The sequence below is a fragment of the Oncorhynchus masou genome, chromosome 15, assembly GCF_036934945.1.
Source record: "Oncorhynchus masou masou isolate Uvic2021 chromosome 15, UVic_Omas_1.1, whole genome shotgun sequence".
NCBI lineage: Eukaryota > Metazoa > Chordata > Actinopteri > Salmoniformes > Salmonidae > Oncorhynchus > Oncorhynchus masou.
In genome coordinates, this window is record NC_088226.1 from 4,341,441 (window position 1) to 4,362,822 (window position 21,382).

Below are 21,382 nucleotides of genomic sequence, written 5' to 3' on the forward strand. Positions count from 1 at the left end.
CTCTAACAGCACTTACAGTTAACCAGGGCAGCTCTAGCAGGGCAGACATTTTACAAACTGACTTGTTAGAAAGGTGGCGTCCTATGACGGTGCCAGGTTGAAAGTCACTGAGCTCTTCAGTAAGGCCGATCTACTGCCAATGCAGTCTATGGAGATTGCATGGCTGTGTGCTTGAATTTTTATACACCTGTTAGCAACGGGTGTGGCTGAGATAGACGAATCCGCTCATTTAAAGGGGTCCACATACTTTTGTATGTTTAGTGTAATTCACATTTCAAACAAACTCAAATTAACATCCTACATCCATAGTCAAACAATTGCTTAAGCTATGACATAAGCTTTCATATTTAGTGGATGTACCTCATAAATTGCAAGGTTACCAGTTTTGAAATCAAAGGGCCTGTAATGGTTGTCTAGCTGGTTTTCAGATGAACACATTATTGTATCAAGCTTCTAGATGTCCATATTCAAGGTTGCTGAGATACATTAACGAACATTTAGAATACGCATGAGGAGTCTCACGGTGCTAAGTAAGGAGTACGAAGGGCGGACTGATGAGTGACCATTTGAAAACACATAACAGAATTTTATTTTATTTTAAGATGGTTGAATGATTACACACTCACAGTAGCTCCTTTGGCGTCAATGATAAAGAGCCAGACCCATTACATGATGAGTTTGACCTTAGGTCCTTGTGGAGAAATATGACCATGCTTATGTCTCGGGGGTGCTCCTGCTAACTAGTTCACAGCATTCTGCTAAGGCCAGAGGGCAGGGATGCACAACTCCAGTCACAGAGGACTGTAGTGTGTGATGGTTTTCGTCTTCGTCTTTTGATCATAGACTATTTTATATCTGGGCGGAGAGAGAATTGTTCATCCCTTCCATAGACGTTCTATTAAATCAAGCCGTCTTAGGCCTAAAATGTGAACACTGATTTAAGAAAGGATACACATTTTTATATTTAACCTTTATTTAACTAGGCCAGTCAGTTAAAAACAAATTTGTATTTACAATGACAGCCTACCGAGGAATAGTGGGTTAACTGCCTTGTTCAAGGGGCAGAGCAACAGATTTTTACCTTGTCCACTTGGGGATTTGATCCAGCAACCTTTGGCCCACACTCTAACCACGAGGCAAATTGATGTCAATGATTTTTATGGAGCATATCATTTTCTAATATAAAATAAAATGAACAGAAACCTTGAGTGCATTGTGTTATGTCCTGTATTAAGACCCTGCAGCTGTCATTTAGTTCTGCTAAACACCTGTCTGAACTGAGTGTCCAGGTCCTCAAATACAGAGCATCCCCATTATGTCCCCCCCATTGCCTTTCAGTGTTTATCATCACACTTGCTTCCTCAGCCTGTGTCAATGTGGCCCAGAGTGAAAGTCGCACAGCAGTAATTAACTAACCCATCCTCAACAGGGTCAGGGACAGCCACAAATGTCATATGACAGCTGCTGCCAATTAGTGGAACAGAATGTGATGAGGGCTGTTCAAAACCAAGCTTTCAATAATCCACGCGGTACCTTGTACCTACAATGCTCACAAAATGTTGCGGCATCATCATCTGTGCTTTAGTGAGGTACTTCAGAGAGTTTCCTCTTGCTCATTCCTTATTGGTGCACTGTGCAGCCGTTTCCTTCTCATTTCCATTTCTCTGTGTTTAAAAAAAAGCATACGGCTAAGAATGGCATATTTTATGCTATAACACAATATAGGATCCTTATTCAAACGTAATTATAGGATGTCTATGGTTATTACCTTATCATAGTCCAACAAAAGCCATTTGTTGCAGGGATGTGAAGTAGTGTTGTATTGTTTGTGTTCAACTGCAGAGAAGGAGGAGCATCCGTGTAACAGGAAGATACTGTGTGTGTACACTGAAGTGGCCAGTTGACCAACCACCAGTAAATAGGGCACAAAACTATATTTGTATTCCTCCACTGCTACATATCATATACATTATAACCTATCTGCAGGTGTTACTGTTGCATTAACTTCCAAGAAGATGCGTGTGCAGCAATAGGTTACATAGCAATGAGTAATACGTTGGTGTGATTACAATAAGCATGATTGCTTCTTGCCTGCCACATTAAAGTATAGCTTGATTATTGAAACTTGATGTCCCTTTATCACATGTTCACTCTTTCTCCGTCTCCCACTGTGTGGGGATGTGTGTTGGATGGGCGTGTTGAAGACACAGGAAGTGTCTCCATCTATTGGTCGTTGAACAATACTACAACAATGGAGCCAATGCCTGCAGTTAGATATTCATGTGACTGCAAGAAGTTACTTGTCACGAGTTCCATCCTTAAGGATCTCATATTAACAGCATGCCTGTCAAATTAACCAGACAGTGTTCCTTGATCTCTATGCTTCACACAATGTTTTTTTCTTCCATTAGTAAGCTCTGAGTTTGGATGCTTTTATGAGATGATTTAAAAAAAATGCATTTTATGATTAGAGTGAGCTGGGGGAGAGGTTCAGGAATTCACACAGTGATTTTGGTATGTACAGTATCTATACATGGAGAATAAGTGGACAATGTGTTTGCATTCTCAACTTGTCCAAATATCTTTTCATCTTCGAAAGTCATTGTGTATTCATGATCGTTACTGATGAAAGCAGTGGATGATTTTGATGTACTGTAGCTCCTGACAGATGACTCTTTGATAAATGAGAGATGAGTGGACACCTCTGACATAACCCTGTACGAGGGGAAGCTAATCTCCTGGAGTATGAATGTTTCTCCCATAATGCCTGGCTTTTTCATCAAATGTTTTGGATTTTATTTTTCTGCACTCCGCCTAGAATCAAGCTGTATGTCTCCTCAAGTCTAGGTCAGTGAGGCCAAACTGTTGTCAGACAGCTATCCCTGGAATCTGTCTGTATTCACTCAAAGTTGGATTCAGAGCTGTCTCTAACATACACTGAAGAATGGATATGTGTCACGGACGTCATCGTGGTGGTGCAGCGTGCATTTTATTTTATTTATGTAAATGTCGCCAACAAAACAAGAAACAAAGAAACGACCGTGAAGCTTACTAAGGCAAAAGTGCCACTAACAAAGATAACTACCCACAAAATACAAAGGAAAAAAGGCTGCCTAAGTATGATTCCCAATCAGAGACAACGATAGACAGGTGTCCCTGATTGAGAACCATACCCGGCCAAAACTTAGACACAGAAAACATAGAAATAAAGAAACTAGAATGCCCACCCTAGTCACACCCTGGCCTACCCAAAATAGAGAATAAAAGCCTCTCTATGGCCAGGACGTGACACTATGAGACGTTATTTATGGGTACATACTGTGATGGGTTTTCTAGTTTTTCACAACAACCATTCCGCCCAAAAATATTACAGCTCAGGTATTAAATGGTATTGTTTTTCTTGGAAGTAGGTTGTTTGTTTAATGTTGCTTTTAAACTATTAAACTATGATTAAACTATGATGCCTTAACATGCCCATATATATGCAATTGGTCACAAGACATATACTGTATTCTATTCTACTGTATTTTAGTCAATGCCACTTCGACGTTGCTCAATCTAATATTTATATATTTCTTAATTCTATTCTTTTACTTTTAGCTTTGTGTGTATTGTTGTGTACTGTTAGATACTACTGCACTGTTGGAGATGGCGAAATGCTTGTGTTCCTACACCTGCAATAACATCCGCTAAATATGTGTATGTGACCAATAACATTTGATTTGAAGAGCCCATAATCAAATCTACATTCAGTTAAATGACTTGACTTTTTATTCATCAATTCCTAATTATTCTTTGGTCTGTGTATGTCTTTTTCATCGCTCAACCTTTATGGTGGCTTGCAACTCAAGACACTTCAATTGGTGGTTCACAAAGCAAAATGTTTGGGAACCCTTGGTCTATGCCAGAAGTGTTACCTCAAATCTATGACACAAAGACAATAGACCAGTATGATACTGCTTTGTAGTATTTAATTATAGTTTTATAAGTTACATGAATTTGTACTGTATTTCATTGTCATTTTCTGCTTTTAAGTAGAACATCTGAGCATGGCAGTGAAACTATAGCACCGAGGAATGCTAACATACAGGTGTATGTACAACGGTGTAAGCATTCATGTATCTTTGCAACAATAATGATTGTATACTGGATCTACATTCTGTGTCTGAGTTATTGCAATTCTAAACATGAATTACAGCACTATCAGCAGAAGATGCCCATATCTCTATTCTTCTCCCTTGACGCCAACATCAAGACTCTTAGCTCAAAATTTGTTCACTTGGCATTCTGCTATGTCTGCTTCATCAAGCTCATGTTGCACCTTCCTGAATTTAGCCAAATTGATACTGGTCTGCTCCTCCTGTGGTTCACAGAAAATAGATAGATATGAATAAGTTAGAAGTGGTGAACTGTTGTCCTATTTATCTAATAATACTATGCACCGTTGTTGCCAATAATATATTGTACTCACCGCCTCCTCACTCTGCCTTTTGTAAGCTTTCACCCTCATCTGCAGCTTGTCGACCAACTCCTGCAGTCTGCCTACATTCTTCTTATCTTCCTCACCCTACAAACCCAGTGTTATTAATTACTCACATATTTTATCATGATTCTGTAAAAGTCAGGAATAAGCAACCTAACATATTTTACCTGATATGTGAACTCCTTGACTTTTCTCTCATATTTTCGCACACCCTTCATGGCTTCCGCACCACGTTTCTGCTCTGCCTCCTGTTCATTCTCCAGCTCTCTAACCTTGAGTGTAAATAATGTATTACAAAAGAATCACAAACTAAGAGAGTGTGAACTGGAAATAAAACTTTATTCTTACTCTGGTCTCTAGTTTCTGGAGCTCTTTTTTCCCACCTTTCAGGGCTAACTGCTCAGCCTCATCCAGATGTTGCAGCAAGTCTGTAACAGAGACCTCCAGGTTCTTCTTCATCCTCTCCATGTGAGCACTGGTGTCCTACTCCTTCTTCAGCTCCTCAGCCATCATGGCAGCCTATCGATACAGAATTTGTAATCGATCAAGACATTGTTTAAGCAGACTTAATTTGGGCTGAGATTTACACTGAGTTCGGACTTACATCTATAATAGCCCTTTTAGCTTTCTCATCTGCATTTCTTGCTTCTTGGACTGCATCTTCCACCTCTGATTGCAGCTGAGTTATGTCAGACTCCATCTTCTTTTTTGTGCTGATGAGACCAATGTTCTGTTAAATGTGTAAAGAGATAAGGTAACACAATAAGTTAAATTGATACATTTCACTAAAGGCCAAAGTTCTGAATTGTTTATGGGGCCTCACCTGAGAGTGCAACAGGTGCATCCTCTCGCTCACGTCGACCAGCTCCTGCTCGGCCAGTTTACGGCACCTCTCTGACTGCTCTAGTGTTGCCCTCATCTCCTCAATCTCTGCCATTATCAATGTATTGCGGCGTTCTACAATGGCCAGCTGCTCCTTCAAGTCCTCCTGCCCATGGAGGGCATTATCCAAATGGACCTGAGTGTCCTGAAACAGAAAGGTCGGGAATAAGTCCAATACCCACTGACTAGAACTTTGATAGAGATGGTGAGTGTTATGGTTGAAAGAAAATGGGTTTCTGCAATCAAACACTAACTTTGAGCTGGCCCTGGATGTTTTTGAGCTGCATGGTGGTTGGCACGGCCCAGCTGAATCTCCATCTCATTTAGGTCCCCTTCCATCTTCTTCTTGACTCGGACGGCATCGTTTCTGCTGTGGGTCTCAGAATCTAGAGCACTCTGCAGGGTGTCCACGGTCCTCTGATGGTTCCTCTTCAGCAGGTCTATTTCCTCATCTTTCTCTGCCACCTTTCTGTCAACCTCTGACTTGATCTGGTTCAACTCCAGTTGAAGGTGGAGCATCTTGGCCTCTTCATGTTCAAGGGAGGACTAGAAGAAGACAAGTGCACAGAACAGAAACATTTGCGGTCATATTCAAATAATACATGCAGGGGAATGCACAGTATGTGTGAGAAAATGGCGAACCTCAGCTTCTTCAAGAGTTGTTTGGGTGTCCATCTTGTCCTGTTCAGCTTGTTTCACTGCCTTTTCCAGTTCATGGAAGGTCTTTGAGACTGTCCCACTTGCTCAGTGATATCTGTTATTTCCTCTGACAATTGACAAGGCAATATGTTTGTTACATGCATATAAGTTTCTGTACAGCACTTTGAGATATCAGCTGATGTACGAAGGGCTATATAAATAAATTTGATTTGATTTGCGGAGAGCAGCAGTGATTGACACATTCTGCAGGGTTCGAGATCACGATGCAGCCTCTGAAACTCACTTTCGCACTTCTTGTTTGCATCAATTTGGGAAGCAGTGGCTCCACCAGCTTCTTCCAGTCTCTGACTGATCTCCTCACGTTCCCTGGAAAGATCAGACCTCTGCTTCTCTATCTTGACCCGAGCAGAGAGCTCAGCTTCGATTTCCTCGTCGAGTTCCTCAATGCGAGCCTGCGGTAAAGAAAATGATTCCTTCAAAATTTTGGCAAAAGTTACAATGTATGCATTTAATTTATTTTCACAAACTACATACCTGAAACTCCTTTATTTTCTTCTGAAGTAGAGAGCTCAATATTTGTTCATCCTCAATTTTACCTTGCAGGTAACTGAACTCTAAATCCTTCCTGAAAACATTTGAGAATTCATTGAATGGAAACTAGTTGATGCTGCTTTTTGTGTGCTGCTTCTATCACTTTCAACTGTTGCTCTATCAAAATGTGAATCAAGAGTTTTTAATCTCCATAAACTCAATGATAATTTCTAACTTACTTTTTAAATCTTTCATCCATTTGTTGTCTTTCATTCTCCAGGTCCATAACATTTTCCTGGGACAGCGTGAGATCTCCCTCAAGTTTTCTTTTGGCTCTTTCCAAATCCGCATGCACCTTCTTCTCCTGCTCTAGAGATCCCTCAAGCTGGAAGGAGACCATAGTCCAGAACAATCGAAATCTTGAAAGAATACGTCACTTGATGCTTACATTATCAACCTGTTGCTCCAGCTTGACCTTTGTCTTAGGTCAGAGTGTTGACTGTGTCCTCATCTGCCTGGAGATCATCCAGGGTCTGCTGGTGCACCTCTTGCAATGCCTTGATCTCCTTTGAAGACTTCAGAACATGTTCTTCTGGTCAACTCTTCTGTCAAATGTTTCACCTGTGTTAAAAAAAATGCACACAGTTACCCTGCATTCACTGTGGTTATGAGATTTAAAGTCATGGGCTGATGTGCTTATCAGATGCCCTGACCGTATTTTCTGTGGCATATTTCTCCTTCTCAACCTCGGCAATAGTGAGCTCCAGGTCGTCTATATCCCTTTTGAGCTCGTAGCACTCATCCTCCAGTTTCCTCTTCCTGGCAGTGACCTCTGCATTGATCTCCTCCTCTTACTCAATTATTTCAGAGACCTCCTTGGTTTTTGCCTCTAGATGGATCTTGCTCTTGATCAACCCCTCACATCAGCACACCGTTACAGCGCAGCTGATGCAAAACGAGGAAGTGTTCCATGGACCCTACATGGAAAGGCAGAATTCTGTCAGGTCAGGCAGCCTTGAGAGCAAACAACCCACATTACATGTTTCAAACCTTTACATACCTGGTGTTTTGGTCTCGTTTGGGATAATGCATCTCACAAAATGGGGATGTGTGGACCTCAGGTTAGACATAAGCTTGTTGAGATTTTCCTGAGAGAAGGTTATGAAATGATCAAAAATAATGAACAAGCAAAACAATGCTCACTGAATTGTGCATGGAATGGTTCTGAAGTCTACATACGATCATTAGATGGATATACGTGTTCATAGGAGTAGGAGGAAACAGTTTTACCCTGAAAAGTGCAGAGACAGTCTGGAAAGAGGACCCCTTCTTTTCAGCTACAGAAAGAGAGACATAAAACAATTATATTTCAACTCAAGGTCATTTTCCACTGATGTCTTATAATGCTGATGTAAACTCGCCATCAACTAAGACAAACTTTGCAAACAACTGAGACAATAGTTTCAGGGCAGCTTTTTGGTACAGTTGTACCACAGTGTCATTCAGTGGGTCCTTGTTCTTCTCCAGCCAGCCACCGATGTTGCAGTGCCAGCGTAGTGCACCAGGGTGAAGTGGGCCTCTGCCTTGGCTTTGGCAGACTTGGGCTTCTGGAAGTTGCTGTTCTTTCCAAGATGCTGGTCGTAGAGTTTGTTCTTGAAGGAGCAGTCTGTTGCCTTTGGAAACATGCATTCTTCTTCAAGGATGGAGAAAAAACCCATTGGCTGTGGAAGATTTAGTGTAGCGGGTTTAGAAGAACCAAGGTATAGAAGTTCATTGTTTTGATCATGTCTGTCTACTAAATTTCAATATTTTGATTGTAACCTTTTGAATTACTGTCAATAAACAGATGTTTTTCAACTCTGTCCTGTTGATCCTAACTTATTGAATCCATTAACAGTTAGACTGTAAAGAGTGACTTAAAGGAAGGCTGAAAAGCTCACAATACCTTCTCAATAATCTCAATGCAGGCAGCCAAGTCCATACCAAAGTCAATGAACTCCCAGTCTATTCCTTCCTTCTTGTATTCCTCTTGTTCCAACACAAACATGTGGTGATTGAAAAACTATTGCAGTTTCTCATTAGTGAAGTTGATGCAGAGCTGTCCAGGCTGTTCATCTACATGGTTTACAAAATATAATTAAATAACATACAATCAATTATTATGATGTTGTAAATGTGTTTCAAATGAGGAGTCCACTCATACCTCAAACATCTCAAAGCCTGCTATGTCCAAAATGCCAATAAAATGCTGTCTGGGAAATTTGGTGTCTAGCTGCTGGTTTATTCTGGTCACCATCCACAAGAACAGTTTATCATACACTGCATTAGACAGGACACCCATGGAGTTATTCACCTGCAAATGAGACAAAACACATTTTAGGACAATTATAATTTGTGAGAGTTGGGTGAGGGTCACTCATGTCTGTACACACTTCAATGTAGTTGTCATACCTGTTGAACTGTCTGTCCTTCGGTGACATATTCATTCCCGAACTTCACTCTGGGATAGCACACAACCTTCAGTAAATCAGCAGAGTTCAGGCCCATGAGGTAGGTGACTTTGTCAGCCATTATTGGATACACGAGACAAAAAATATGAGTGGATTCTGGCTGTGAATAAGTGAAGATTTAATTCGAATTTCTAAATAAGTCAAAATCAAAGAATGTTGACCCTCAGTGCCATCAGGCTCTACCTGTTCCTCACGCTGCTTCTGCTTGAACGTCATGTTCCCATGATGCATCACAGCACCAGTCAGTTTGTAGATCCCAAGTTTCTCCTCTGCATTGAAGCCTAGGATATCAATGGCACTCTATTGGGACAGATATTGGAGCTCAGTCAAACACATATAAACATTTAATCAGTCCCTAAGACAATCTTATACAGTACAGTTGAGGGCTTTCTATTATGTTTTCAATGTAGTTATTTTCCAAGCTGTGTGGGTAATATAAAGATATGCGATATAAGGTATAGGTGGACTAACATCTGTGGCCATGAGCTCTTCTGTGTCATTGATGCTTGGCACCGTTATTACCCCCTGACTGATAAAAGGGTTGGTGGTGATGAGCAGCATCTCTGGTCAACATGATACAGAAGGTGTATATTTACCATTAGGAGTTTTATTGGTGTTGGAGGCTGAACTTACAGCACAGCACATTTTCCAGATTGCATATTCCAGCCCTCTTTTTAGATGCAAAACGTTTAAAGGGGCAATCTGCAGTTCAAACAACAAAGTGGTTAACCTACCACTGTTTTTGGTAAACAGTTGAGGGATGGGGCTGGGGAAATATAACCACTCTCAAATTCATGGACAGAGCTATGGATGTGGGGACTGACTCGGCTACACAGTATTTTATTTACAATTACATTGTTTTAGTCCATTGTTCGTAAACAATCTTATATTTTGGGTTCTGATGGGGAACGACAGTTGACCTAGCTCATGAGGCATTTATTATTCAAGAATCAATGGGTATATATCATTAATTTAAAAGTACACAAATGGATGTAGCAATCACAGATTGCCCACAAAGTAACAAATAACCTTGCAGTCCAAAACTACAATTACTGTGTATGGCTTTACATAGATCCACCAGCTAGAATTACTCAACTTACCAATTAACTCAGGCTTCTTATTGGACATGATCTGGTAGAGATGTGATAACTCCTTTCTGCTTGGAGCTGAAACGTTACCCTGGATTTTTCCAATAGGTCTAAAGGAGGAAATCATAGAAATCATGGGACATCTTGTTCCAATCCAGAGCAATGGCCTTGTATTTGCAAAGAAAATAGGCAAGCAAACTCACAAGTCTCAATATCAACTGAGGAAAGCTTCCCCTTTGTTCCAAATTGGATGCGGATGAATGATCCCTGTATGTTTTCCAAATATTAAATTGTTTTTAAATTGTCACATTTCCGCTAAGGTGACTGGTTTATGAATGCATGCCTGGCTATATGTTAACCCTATATGCTCATACTGTATGTTGATCAAACACACTCACAAAGCGAGAAGAGTTGTCGTTCCTCACTGTCTTGGCATTCCCAAAAGCCTCCAGCAGAGGGTTGGCCTGGATGATTTGATCCTCCAGGGTTCCCTTTGAGAATAAAAGTGTTGGCAAGTATGAGTAAATACACTTTACAGTAAATGCAATAGAAATTACTTTTGCAACAGAAAATGCAAGAGGGAACTATATACATCTTATGTTAATGTAACATGAGTATGGATAGAACCTGAATTTTTCCATTGATTTCCTTCTTCTTATCACTTCCTCTAGCCATTTCGATTGTGGCAAAATACTGGATGACTCACTTGGTATTTACAGTCTTCCCTGCACCAGATTCTCCACTGCCAAAATCAAGATTGAATAACACAATTGAGTGTAATAATGTAAACTTTCATAGTTAATCCAGTTCTTTAGAGGCAGACAATTAGTAACAGCATGTGCAACAGTAAATACGTGATAAGGATGGACTGGTTTTCACGATCTGTTGAAAGATAAAATCAGTGGTGGAAAAACTACCCCATTTTCATACTTGAGTAAAAGTAAAGATACCTTAATAGAAAATGACTCAAGTTCATGTGAAAGTCACCCAGTAAAATCTACTTGAGTAAAAGTCCAAAAGTATTTTTTTTAAATATACTTAAACATCAAAAGTAAGTGTAATTGCTCAAATATACTTAATTATCAAAAGTAAAAATATAAATCATTTCAATTTCCTTATATCAAGAAAACCAGACGGCACGATTTTCTTGTTTTTAAAATGTATGGATAGCCAGAAATCATTTACAAACAAAGCATTTGTATTTAGTGAGTCCGCCAGATCAGATGCAGTAGGGATGACCAGGGATTTTCTCTTTAAGTGAGTGAATTATACAATTTTCATTTCCTACTAAGCATTCAAAATGTAACGAGTACTTTTGGGCGTCAGGGCAAATGTATGGAATAGAAAGTACATTATTTTCTTTAGGAATGTAGTGGAGTAAAAGTAGAAGTTGTCAAAAATAGAAATAGTAAAGTACACCCCAAAAAACTACTTAAGTAGTACTTTCAAGTACTTTTACTTAAGAACTTTACACCACTGGATAAAATTGCCACAATATGATACATCATGAAATGAAGATTATACCTGTTGGCATAAACTGATAGGCATTATCAGAGATGGAGAAAATGTGGGGTGGGACCTCCTTGCGCTTCTTGCACCGATAGCCAGCCACGTCCTCTGGGTTGTAGACCGGGAGCCACTTATAGGGGTTCACAGTCACACAGAACAGCCCAGAGTAGGTCTGCAATAGGGGAACAACTCAGGTTGTGTCATTCATGACTTGATCTGATTGAACCCATTAAACTAGTTGGTAGATGTTTGATTGACAATGCAATTAGAAGATGTACGTATGACTGAGTTGAAATGTTATCTGATCTGTGTCTGCTTACATAGATCATCCAAGCAGCGTAGTGCTCTTTGAGGTTGTACAGCACGGCTGGCTCATGGAGATGGGTCAACATGGCCATGTCCTCGATCTTGGCAAATTTAGGAGGGTTCATGGGGCTGATGTCATCCGGATTCACTGTGACAACCTGCCCAAATAAAGGAGAGGGCAGTTAGGGGAGGCAAGTTTTCAAATTCAAATAACGACCCAGTTGCATTCTAGAATAACAACTGGATGAAACTGCATCGAAATCATTCCACGGTGGCATAATTAACTTTTTTATTTAGCATCCAAAAGGCTTAGAAATGACATGTTCTCTGAATTTCAGTCACTCTCACATAGTAAGTAAAATATATGCTTTCCCACTGGGCAAACACTGGTTGAATGTTGTTTCCACGTCATTTCAACAACAAAAATTGTATGTGATGACGTTGAATCAATGTGGAAAACTGATTGGATTTGAAAAAAGTCATCAACGTAAGTGAATAGTCTTCTCTTAACCCAACTGTTAGCCATGGTGGAATGTTTTGTTGACATCACTTTGAATTCATGTTAGCTGACAACTCAACCAACTGTAAATGAAAACTAGACGTTAAACTGATGTCTGTGCCCAGTGGGTTACAACATAGCTATATGGTCAGATGTTCTAGACCATTTGATATGTACTCACCATCCCATCCTCAGTCTCCACTATGACATGAGATGTCTTGGCTCTTGATTTTGCCTTTCACATACTCCATCTTTAGATCTGCCACAAAGCAGGCCGTTTGGCATCAAATGTCTTGACCTGTGCCGCAATCCTCTCCCTCTCCGGCTTGCGGAGGTACAAGGCAGTCTATATTCTTTGAGAAGATCCAATAAACATCAAAGGCCTAAGTATATGATTTGGTCTATTCTTACCTGAGTATTGCAGTTACAAAATCTATGATCACAGTAGGACAATCCCTGGAGTTTCAGAAAAGTGACAAAGACTGTATGGATGCAACCTCTATTTTTGTTAAATGTTTGCTGTCTCAAGAGTACGCCAAAGGGCACCTCCAATGCCCTGCTGTCATCGCACTAACAATACTTTTTATAAGGGATGGCTTGTTTTTTTTCTATTTGATTGACAGCTTCTCTGTATTTGTATAAAAATCTAATCTGGCTCATATGCCACCATGGAAAAGTAAAGTATGTCCATTTTGTATTTTCAACTGTCTATCTATAGCTGTATTGTGTCACATTTAAATGTTTTCAATTGTAACCCTGCAGCCTGTCCATTAAAAAGCAATGATGGCTAAGGATGGCAGCTTAGAGGGCTTTGGGTCCGGACACAACATTCCTCATTTTCTGGGATCAGGGAAGATTAGGTCTGTTAGGGCATTGCTCAGATTCTGGCATTGGGCGACTGGGATCACGGTCATTTAGGGCTCACTGGGAGGGCATGGCCCGATACGGGCTGGGGTTGACAGGTGGCAGTTAGCACGTTCCAGACAGAGACATGTCCGTCTGCTGTGTATTCCATTGTCATTCAAAGACCTGAGACGAAGAGATGTTATCAAAAACCTTTTCAGTTTTGCTTTCTATTGACCTAATTCTAAACTGAGGTAATGTTGCTCTATGAGATTGGATTGAGTCACAGTGACCAATACATAAATGTGCAATAAAAATGAAACATAGACACAGAATATGACACAGGAATGAACAAAAATGATCTGAACAAAAATGATCTACTAAACTGAATACCAGAGGCCTTTGTCGGCTCTATAATGAAGCACGCTGAAGAAATACAAGAATTCTGACAATACAAACATCTAAGCTGCTTCCAAATGTGATGATGTTACATGTCGTAAAACACTTTACAGATGACCTGAATATATCTCATACAAAAGCAGCCCATGCCTCACTATGGCTTCAAAAAAATCCAGGCCTCCGTTTATGCATATACAGGTGGCATTTCAAGAATGCAATGACAAACAATACAATACATTCAGAGTGCTGTAGATGTTTTCAATTGGTTTATGTTCCGTTTATTCCTGCGTGTGGCAGTATACAAGAACAATTCTAAATTCTATGAAAAACATTTTTCTGATTCAAATTCAAACTTATTTTGAAAACAAAATTGACTGATATACTGTTGTACATTTTAAGCACAAAATGATCTCTGGTCCAGGGTGTTAGTGCACATTAGTAAAGGAAAGGAACGGTCACTAACACCCTAAACCAGAGCTAGCACAACATATAGGATCATGCCATCCCATTTAGAGACTAGATCAGGGGTGTCAAACTCATTCCATGGAGGGCCAAGGCTTTTAGTTTTTCCTTTCAATTAAGACCTAGACAGCCAAGTATGGGGACATCCTTACTAATTAGTGACCTTAATTCATTGATCAACTACAAGGAAAGAGTGAAAAGCCACAGACACCTGGCCCTCCGTGGAATGAGTTTGGCACCTGTGGACACTAGACAGATGCTGCCTCATCATCAGGTAGTTTAGTTTAGACTGTTTGTCTGATATCATGCACTCCATTGGACAAGCTCCTAACCACGCGTCAGTTAGACTGTAAACTGACTGGCATAGAAGTGCTGTGGTCATAATCATGACCCTCCACAGCTCCCTCTAAAACTCATGTGATGTCACATGCAGTCGACAATAGAACTCCAACGCCTGCATTCTTTCTTTCAATTTCCTTTATATCTATTGATTAACTCAGCTGCGCACAATGCTAAACAATTTCTTTATACTTACACTCTATGCGTGATCCTATTCTACCCTGTAAACATGTTACAAAGAACATTTATCTGTAAAACGTCAATGTGTGAACTGTCTCCAAGGAAAGAGTCAGTAGAGTTGTATGGTGTGTGGGCCATTCATTTTCATAAACTACGACAAACTGACACTGCACCAAAGCCAACCTAATTGGTGATTTAATATCCCATGAATGTCATTTGAAGGGCTGGCAACAGTTGTGGGTATAATTGGTCATGGACAGGCAGTAGGCACGCTACCACTGGCTATGCTGACCTCCACGTTATAGTAGAGTATGTACATTGACTGTGTCAAGGACACTGCGAGATTGTGGGAATTTGAAGTCACAGTGCGAACGAGAGGAAGTAAGGAGACAATCCCCGTCGGCTGGTTCTGTCCGAGGCAGACTGATGCCTGCCCCTGGTGGAAAACAGATCTGAGGACGGGTATATCTGCCTTAGATCTGAGGGTCAACGGACAGGAGACCACAAAATAAAGCTGCTGATAAGCACTTCCAGTCTGAAAGGACACCCAGTTTTAGGGGGACTCTCAGACAAGACATCCACAGGGACAGACACTGATCGTATCATCAAACTCAACTCTCCAGGGCAACAGTGTACATTGAATAAGGAACAATGGACTACTGTCCAATTTTGCAAAGAGACGGGCATTTACTGTAGGTTGGACATAACAAATCAAGATATGGAATGGTTCAGTGGGTGAATTCAGAATACAATATAAAATTCTCATAAAGGATGATTTGATACTTTGACAGCTGAAAGGTGACCTCTTCTCATCTAGAAGAGTATTCTTCCCAGTCAACACAAACCACCAACCAGCCAGGAATGAGTGGAGTGCTTTGCCAAAGAGTGCTGAACAACTGCTGTGCTCTCCCTAGTTCAGGTTAACAAGGGGGAACTCAACAGGTTCTTGCCTAAAATACAGTCATCAGTTGCGTATTCAGTTTGCAAGGATATTGAGAAATAATTTGTATGTATTATAAAACACAAATAAATTATGAGTGTGTGTAACTTCAACAAAAATGATATGTTACTATGAGCCAATCATGCATCTATGGCTATAACCAGAAAGAGGCTCCGGTGATTACCATTTATTTGCAGAACAATGTGCCCAGTCAAGGCACTGGCCTGGCTGTCATATCAATAGCAACATGATTACAAATCAAGCTGTTAATTTAATTATCTAGGACAGTACTCTTGACAACTAATACGAACAACCTTAAACTCTGACCAGCACGTGTTTGCCACTAGGAACAGGCTAGTCTACAATATGGTTGCACAAAGTGAAGCCCTGATAACCAGCATGGAAGCCTACGACTACAAGGGCAGTAAAAAATAAATAATAATAAGACAGACAGACAGACATAACAGTAAGTCCAAGTTTAATAAATTAAACATTACTTTGGAAATTCAGTTGAAATATGACTGATTTATGAATAGTACAAATCGAGTAACCAAAGAGTCCAGGTATTGGGTCAGACTTAACAGAAAGGCTAAAAAGGAGAATTAGTGTAAAGGAAGTAAAGCCGAACTGTAACTGCACAACGACAACGACTCATGGTTTTTTCCATTAGGAGTGTCCAAGGGTAAACACTGGAAACCTTTAGTTCTTCAGTGTTGATTTCCAAGGAATAATTTGCCCCTACATTTTATGGTAGTTACATTTCTTTAGGTACTTAAAATCAAGTATTTCTGTTTGGCTCTCATATTTTACATCGAAACAAATGTATTTCACATCGATTTAAATAATGGGCAAAGCAGAAAAAGTAAACACTTAAGTGTTGTCCACACCCATTTGCAAACAATCCCTTTAAACCATTGTAGACTTAAATATGATATTAGAGACCATATTAAATGGTGAACCGCAACAAGGGAATTGTAAGTCGTAGACATCTGAATTCAATGAAAAGCTGCAATGCAGTTAAATATTCCATGTCATTGACATAAAATGGCAGCGTTCAGTCCTGCTGGGCCAGAGGCTGCTCACGGTCTCTGAAGGCTGTGAGAGAGGCACATAAGATGTGTTCCCAGACACAGACAGTGCACTTGACCAGTTCTCCTTCATCTCACCTCTTAATTCCCCTTCTTGTACTTCCTCATGTGTGATGCAATGGAAGAGGAGATCTCAGCGCTCCTCTTGTTCTGTCCAAAATACTCTTTGAACTCGCCGTCCGGACCAACCAGGTACATGATGATTGTGTGATCGACCTGCAGTCAAGAATAAAGGTGGTTTCATTTAGATATCAATTCAGCTGGGAAAAGTGGGAATGTCTACTTTACAATGAATAAATGAGAGTTCTGAATAAGGGCAGGATCAGACGATGAACTCACAATGTAGTCGTTGTCTTCATCCTTTGGTCCCTGGCTGTAGTAGACTCTGTAGGCTCGAGAGACCTGGTCAATTTGGGCCATTGTCCCAGTCAGGCCAATGAGCTTAGGGGAGAACTCTGGGGATAGAGGACAGGGGGGAATGGTATTGTTCCACCAATGTGAGTCTAAGCCCCACTTTTACCATAACATGGAAGCTACAGTAGTTAATGGCTTGTTCTCTTTACCTTTCACATATGTCCCCATGGCCTCAGGTGTGTCCCTGTCAGGATCAATGGTGATGAGGATGGGGGTCAGGTTTGGAAGAGACTGTATCCTGTCTGGGAAACATGGAAAGAGATTATGTTGATCACAACAAATCTTCTGTACATCCCAGAGTTGTAGCATTAACATTATGCTTTGGGACAACATAATATGAATGACTGACTGGCTACTCACTCAACCATCTAATTGCCATGACATTAATAAATAATATGATGCATCATAAGAGATGATTAAAATAAAAAGACTTTACCTATTTCATCCACCACCTCAATCATTTTCTCGATTTCATCAGGACAGATGTCAGGGCAGTGTGTAAACCCAAAGTAGATAAGAACCCACTGGCTGAGGAAATCCTCACTTTTACAGGGTTTATTATTCTGATCCACAAGAGAGAATGGACCACCAAGTGCTGGTTTCCCCATTGACTTTGTCCTTTCTCTTTCAATCACTGCAGTGCATGTGTAAAAAAGACAACATAATGTAAAACAGATTGTTACCAACATGTACAGAAACTGACGATTAACTCCAGGAGAACTTCAGTTCGGAACATAAATTCATGTGTAAATCCACTGTTGCATGTAGCCTACTGCATGATGGTGAGTATTCTAAGAGGGGAAATGTCCTTACATTCTTCTTTTTCCTTCTTGAAATATTTCATTCCGGCAAGGAGAACACCCCCAAATGCAAATGTTATTGCTAATGATTTCCAAGTCACTGGCTGCAGAGGATAGATGAATGGAGACAGGCAAGCACACAAGGTTAAAGACAAAGCAAAAGGCACTGTGCTTTATTTCATCCATAGAAATTAAAACCAGGTTTTATCAGGTGCCTGCCAGTTGTTTACATATCACTCAGAAATGAATTGATACGTTTACATACCCCTGTCTTTTTGGTTTTATCACCAGAAGGAGGCGGTGGAGGTAAAGATGAGAATGATCTTGAGTCGTAAAAAGACAACCACTGTGATGTCCGGCACGTCCAACTCCCGCATAGATTTACCTGTGCAGTGCATGAGTACACGCAATATGTTAACATGGTAGATCGGTACAAGGATATCCGTCTTCAAGCTGTTAGTCATTCCGCGCTTCAAACGGTGAACACATTTGATCCTAGTCTGAGTGTTGTGATCCATGTATGACCTACCAGCCCGTGGACTGTCCGTGGTGAGAGATCTGTGTACGGAGAGCCAGTCTTTCTCGATAAAGCGCGTGTAAAGCTGCAGATTGTGCTCACACTTTGGTGCGAAATCATACGGTTTAACAGTCGACAACTCAAAGTCTGATACGATATTAGGCCCACTGCCATGATGTTGAGCTAGTTTGTCAAGATCTCACTGCGGAAGTGGTGGCAGAATTTTACACAACGTGAATCATGAAAGTAAAAACACATTCAAATTCCTGATCTTGGATCAGTATACCTTTTAACAACGATTCTCATTGACCGAGTGGCTCGCAATATCAACTTTTTAAGCTGACCCTGGACCTTCCGGCGAACACAGTTATTTATTTCTGTTAGAACCGGAAATTACGCACCTGAAGTCTTTTTTTGTACTGGGTTCTCTGGGCGCTACTGACATCTACCTATTGTAAAACACAGTACAGACAATTAACTTTTCATTGGCTGTAGCCTTCTTCTGCTGCCAAATTTAACAAGTTAGGAGCACCAAACACAAAATTAGTTTGATTTAAATTGATTTAGATATGGCCTACATTACTTTTAAAGCACATATCCTGTAGCTATCGAGGCGCAATTGTGCTAAATAATAATACCTGATTATTTGGAGCCTTGAGTAGGCTACAGTACATGCATTTCTTTCAATTTCGATTTCTGATGCAAAAATAATAATAAAAAGTCATTTATATTTGTTATTAAATTGCTTTATTTGATTGTGATTACACCAGATATCACCACAAGTGCAATGGGCTGCCTATAACAACAAAAATGTTCAGAAAGAGAAAAGTATGATTCCAGTAAAAAAAAGGAAAATGTATCAATCATATACATTCTAATTTATGACATTGTCACTTATTTAGATGTAGAAAAAAACACCCCTGCTAAACCATACATGCGTCTTTTTAAACAATATATTCATGATTTCCATACTGCCTCTGTAGCTAGGTCATATCCTCTTGTAAATGTTCCAACCCACAGATATGTTGCTCACTCATCACTGGACTATCTTAATGAATGGATATCTACAGTGCAGCTTTACAATGCGGGGGCCAGCTGGTCCTCAGCTCCTTGTTAATGTAGTAGTACAGCCAGGCCACAAAGGGGAAGATTGTGATGGCAACAGCAACAGACAGTCTGAGAGCCCCAATAGAACTAATAGAAAATAGTTACGACAGTACAGATATCAGTGATGTACTGAGTTTGAGTCTTTTTTAAATAAAGTATTGCATGTAGGGATAAGGTCCAAATCTATGTTGAAAGTCCTTACCTTCCAGAGTGTTGACACAGGAGAAGCCAGACAAGTATCAACATGAGACCAGAGAATTCCCTGGGGATAGAGAGAAACAGGTGTGACCAAAAATAATTATTGTACACAATGCTCATCTAAACAGAAAAATAGTTTGACTGTGAGACTATACCTTCCCTCCTCTTGCTGGAAGATATTTGTGATGCGCTCTTTATACAGAGCCCATCCCATCATGGAAACAACAGCAGTCGAAACAAGCATATGAAGTTTAGCAATTCTCCTCCAAAGTAGGGTCTCTGAAAAACAGTCTCTCAAGCATTTAAACATTCAGGGTGCAGTGCAGGCTCATGCATATATATTTCTAGCTTTAACTACACTCATGATATAGCTACAAGATACTAAACAGTCAATGGCCAAAAATGTTAAAATGGAAATGTTATTTAATAGGAAAAATAGGCAAAGGTCATTTATGGATCTCTATTCATCCATAATGCCCACGTACCTGTTACATGTGGTTTAATGGCAATCAATAAACACAGATTTGCTGGAATAGCATAGGCAACCTGGAAATAGAAAAGGTGTGTATGTGGAGTACTGTAAATAAAAAAAAGATACAAAAATAACTTTGATTATAGTAATTTATTAAGAACATTAAACGAGTAAAAAAAGCGTGATCCTACCATCCATAACACTGCATCCGGATCGTTAATCTATGCCAATAAAAAAGACAAAGGATAAAACATGGGATTTACTAATTTGGGCCAAATATTCGAAGACTGACATACACCATGTTCACTCATTAAATGACTGCTAAATCCATGAGTTCAACAGAAGCAGATATGCCTACAGCTAACGCCAAATACTATAGATACAAAGTATCTCAAACAATGTAACCAAATAAGGGAATCACTTGCCTGCACATAACTTGCTAGAGCAAAGAACAATGACATGCATACATTGCAAACTCTCCAAATGATCAGAGAAAAGTTCGTTTTTGTGCACCTAACTTCACTAGGTTCGTTCATTGTCACGGTCTAGAACTACAGAACCAGTTTATCGTAATCAGCAATTGGACAGCACATTTTCCTCCTGGACTTTGCGTTGATTCCGTATCCGTATTTTTTATTTTATTTTTAAAGTTTCGACAAGTGAACATTTATAGGCACTATAGCAAAGTCGCCAAGACTCGTTGTTTTGTATCTTTTTTTTCATGAAAAGTGCTTTCTGAATATACATGATACTGTTACATTAAATACTGATTTGGCTACTTTAAAATAAAAACTATTATGGACAGTATTACACATACTTTAAATGTACGTAAACTGACATTTTACTGTTAACTCTATGGTAATTCATAGCCTAATACAATTAGGCTAGAAATCGCCCCTACCCACTGATACACATTCGGATATTTGTCTTCCCCATCGTGCTTAAGGTTAACGCAGGCGGTATGGTTATCTGAGCCTAGATTTGTGTTCCTCGAACTCTGTGGGTGTTCATGTTCGCAAGTGTCATTTGGTCAGCTGACTGAGTCTCGACCAGAGACGGAAGAAGAAGCGAGACACCCTACTCGCTGTTTTTTTCTTCTTCAATTAAACTAGGTAGACCAGACCAAGCTGCAATTGCATTTGTGTCTATGGGAGA

The 21,382-nt window shown here is 40.0% G+C and overlaps 2 protein-coding genes and 1 pseudogene across 2 annotated transcripts; all 3 read right to left on the minus strand.

Moving 5' to 3' along the window:
- Positions 1 to 3,891: 3,891 nt before the first annotated feature.
- On the minus strand, positions 3,892 to 13,483 carry LOC135555225 (myosin-6-like; annotated as a pseudogene).
- Positions 13,484 to 16,092: 2,609 nt separating this feature from the next.
- On the minus strand, positions 16,093 to 18,830 carry LOC135555380 (protein SCO1 homolog, mitochondrial-like). The gene is made up of 7 exons (XM_064987752.1): positions 18,463 to 18,830; positions 18,199 to 18,318; positions 17,947 to 18,037; positions 17,570 to 17,767; positions 17,283 to 17,375; positions 17,059 to 17,174; positions 16,093 to 16,935 (listed from the first exon to the last, which is right to left on the minus strand). The coding sequence occupies exons 1-7, from the start codon at positions 18,622 to 18,624 to the stop codon at positions 16,801 to 16,803; spliced, it is 915 nt and encodes a 304-aa protein (XP_064843824.1). The 5' UTR covers positions 18,625 to 18,830; the 3' UTR covers positions 16,093 to 16,800.
- Positions 18,831 to 19,192: 362 nt separating this feature from the next.
- LOC135554949 (transmembrane protein 220-like) lies at positions 19,193 to 20,856 on the minus strand. The gene is made up of 6 exons (XM_064987334.1): positions 20,653 to 20,856; positions 20,419 to 20,448; positions 20,241 to 20,301; positions 19,911 to 20,034; positions 19,760 to 19,819; positions 19,193 to 19,644 (listed from the first exon to the last, which is right to left on the minus strand). The coding sequence occupies exons 1-6, from the start codon at positions 20,761 to 20,763 to the stop codon at positions 19,515 to 19,517; spliced, it is 516 nt and encodes a 171-aa protein (XP_064843406.1). The 5' UTR covers positions 20,764 to 20,856; the 3' UTR covers positions 19,193 to 19,514.
- Between the last annotated feature and the right edge of the window lie 526 nt (positions 20,857 to 21,382).

Coding starts and splice junctions, on each gene's coding strand:
- LOC135555380 (XM_064987752.1), bottom strand. CDS start 18,624: ATGGCAGTGGGCCTAATATCGTATCAGACTTTGAGTTGTCGACTGTTA. Junction 18,319..18,462: donor CACGGACAGTCCACGGGCTG/GTAGGTCATACA, acceptor TGCACTGCACAG/GTAAATCTATGCGGGAGTTG. Junction 17,768..17,946: donor CAAGAAGGAAAAAGAAGAAT/GTAAGGACATTT, acceptor CATGCACTGCAG/TGATTGAAAGAGAAAGGACA.
- LOC135554949 (XM_064987334.1), bottom strand. CDS start 20,763: ATGAACGAACCTAGTGAAGTTAGGTGCACAAAAACGAACTTTTCTCTG. Junction 19,820..19,910: donor TTCCAGCAAGAGGAGGGAAG/GTATAGTCTCAC, acceptor CTCTATCCCCAG/GGAATTCTCTGGTCTCATGT. Junction 19,645..19,759: donor CTGTGTCAACACTCTGGAAG/GTAAGGACTTTC, acceptor ATTTTCTATTAG/TTCTATTGGGGCTCTCAGAC.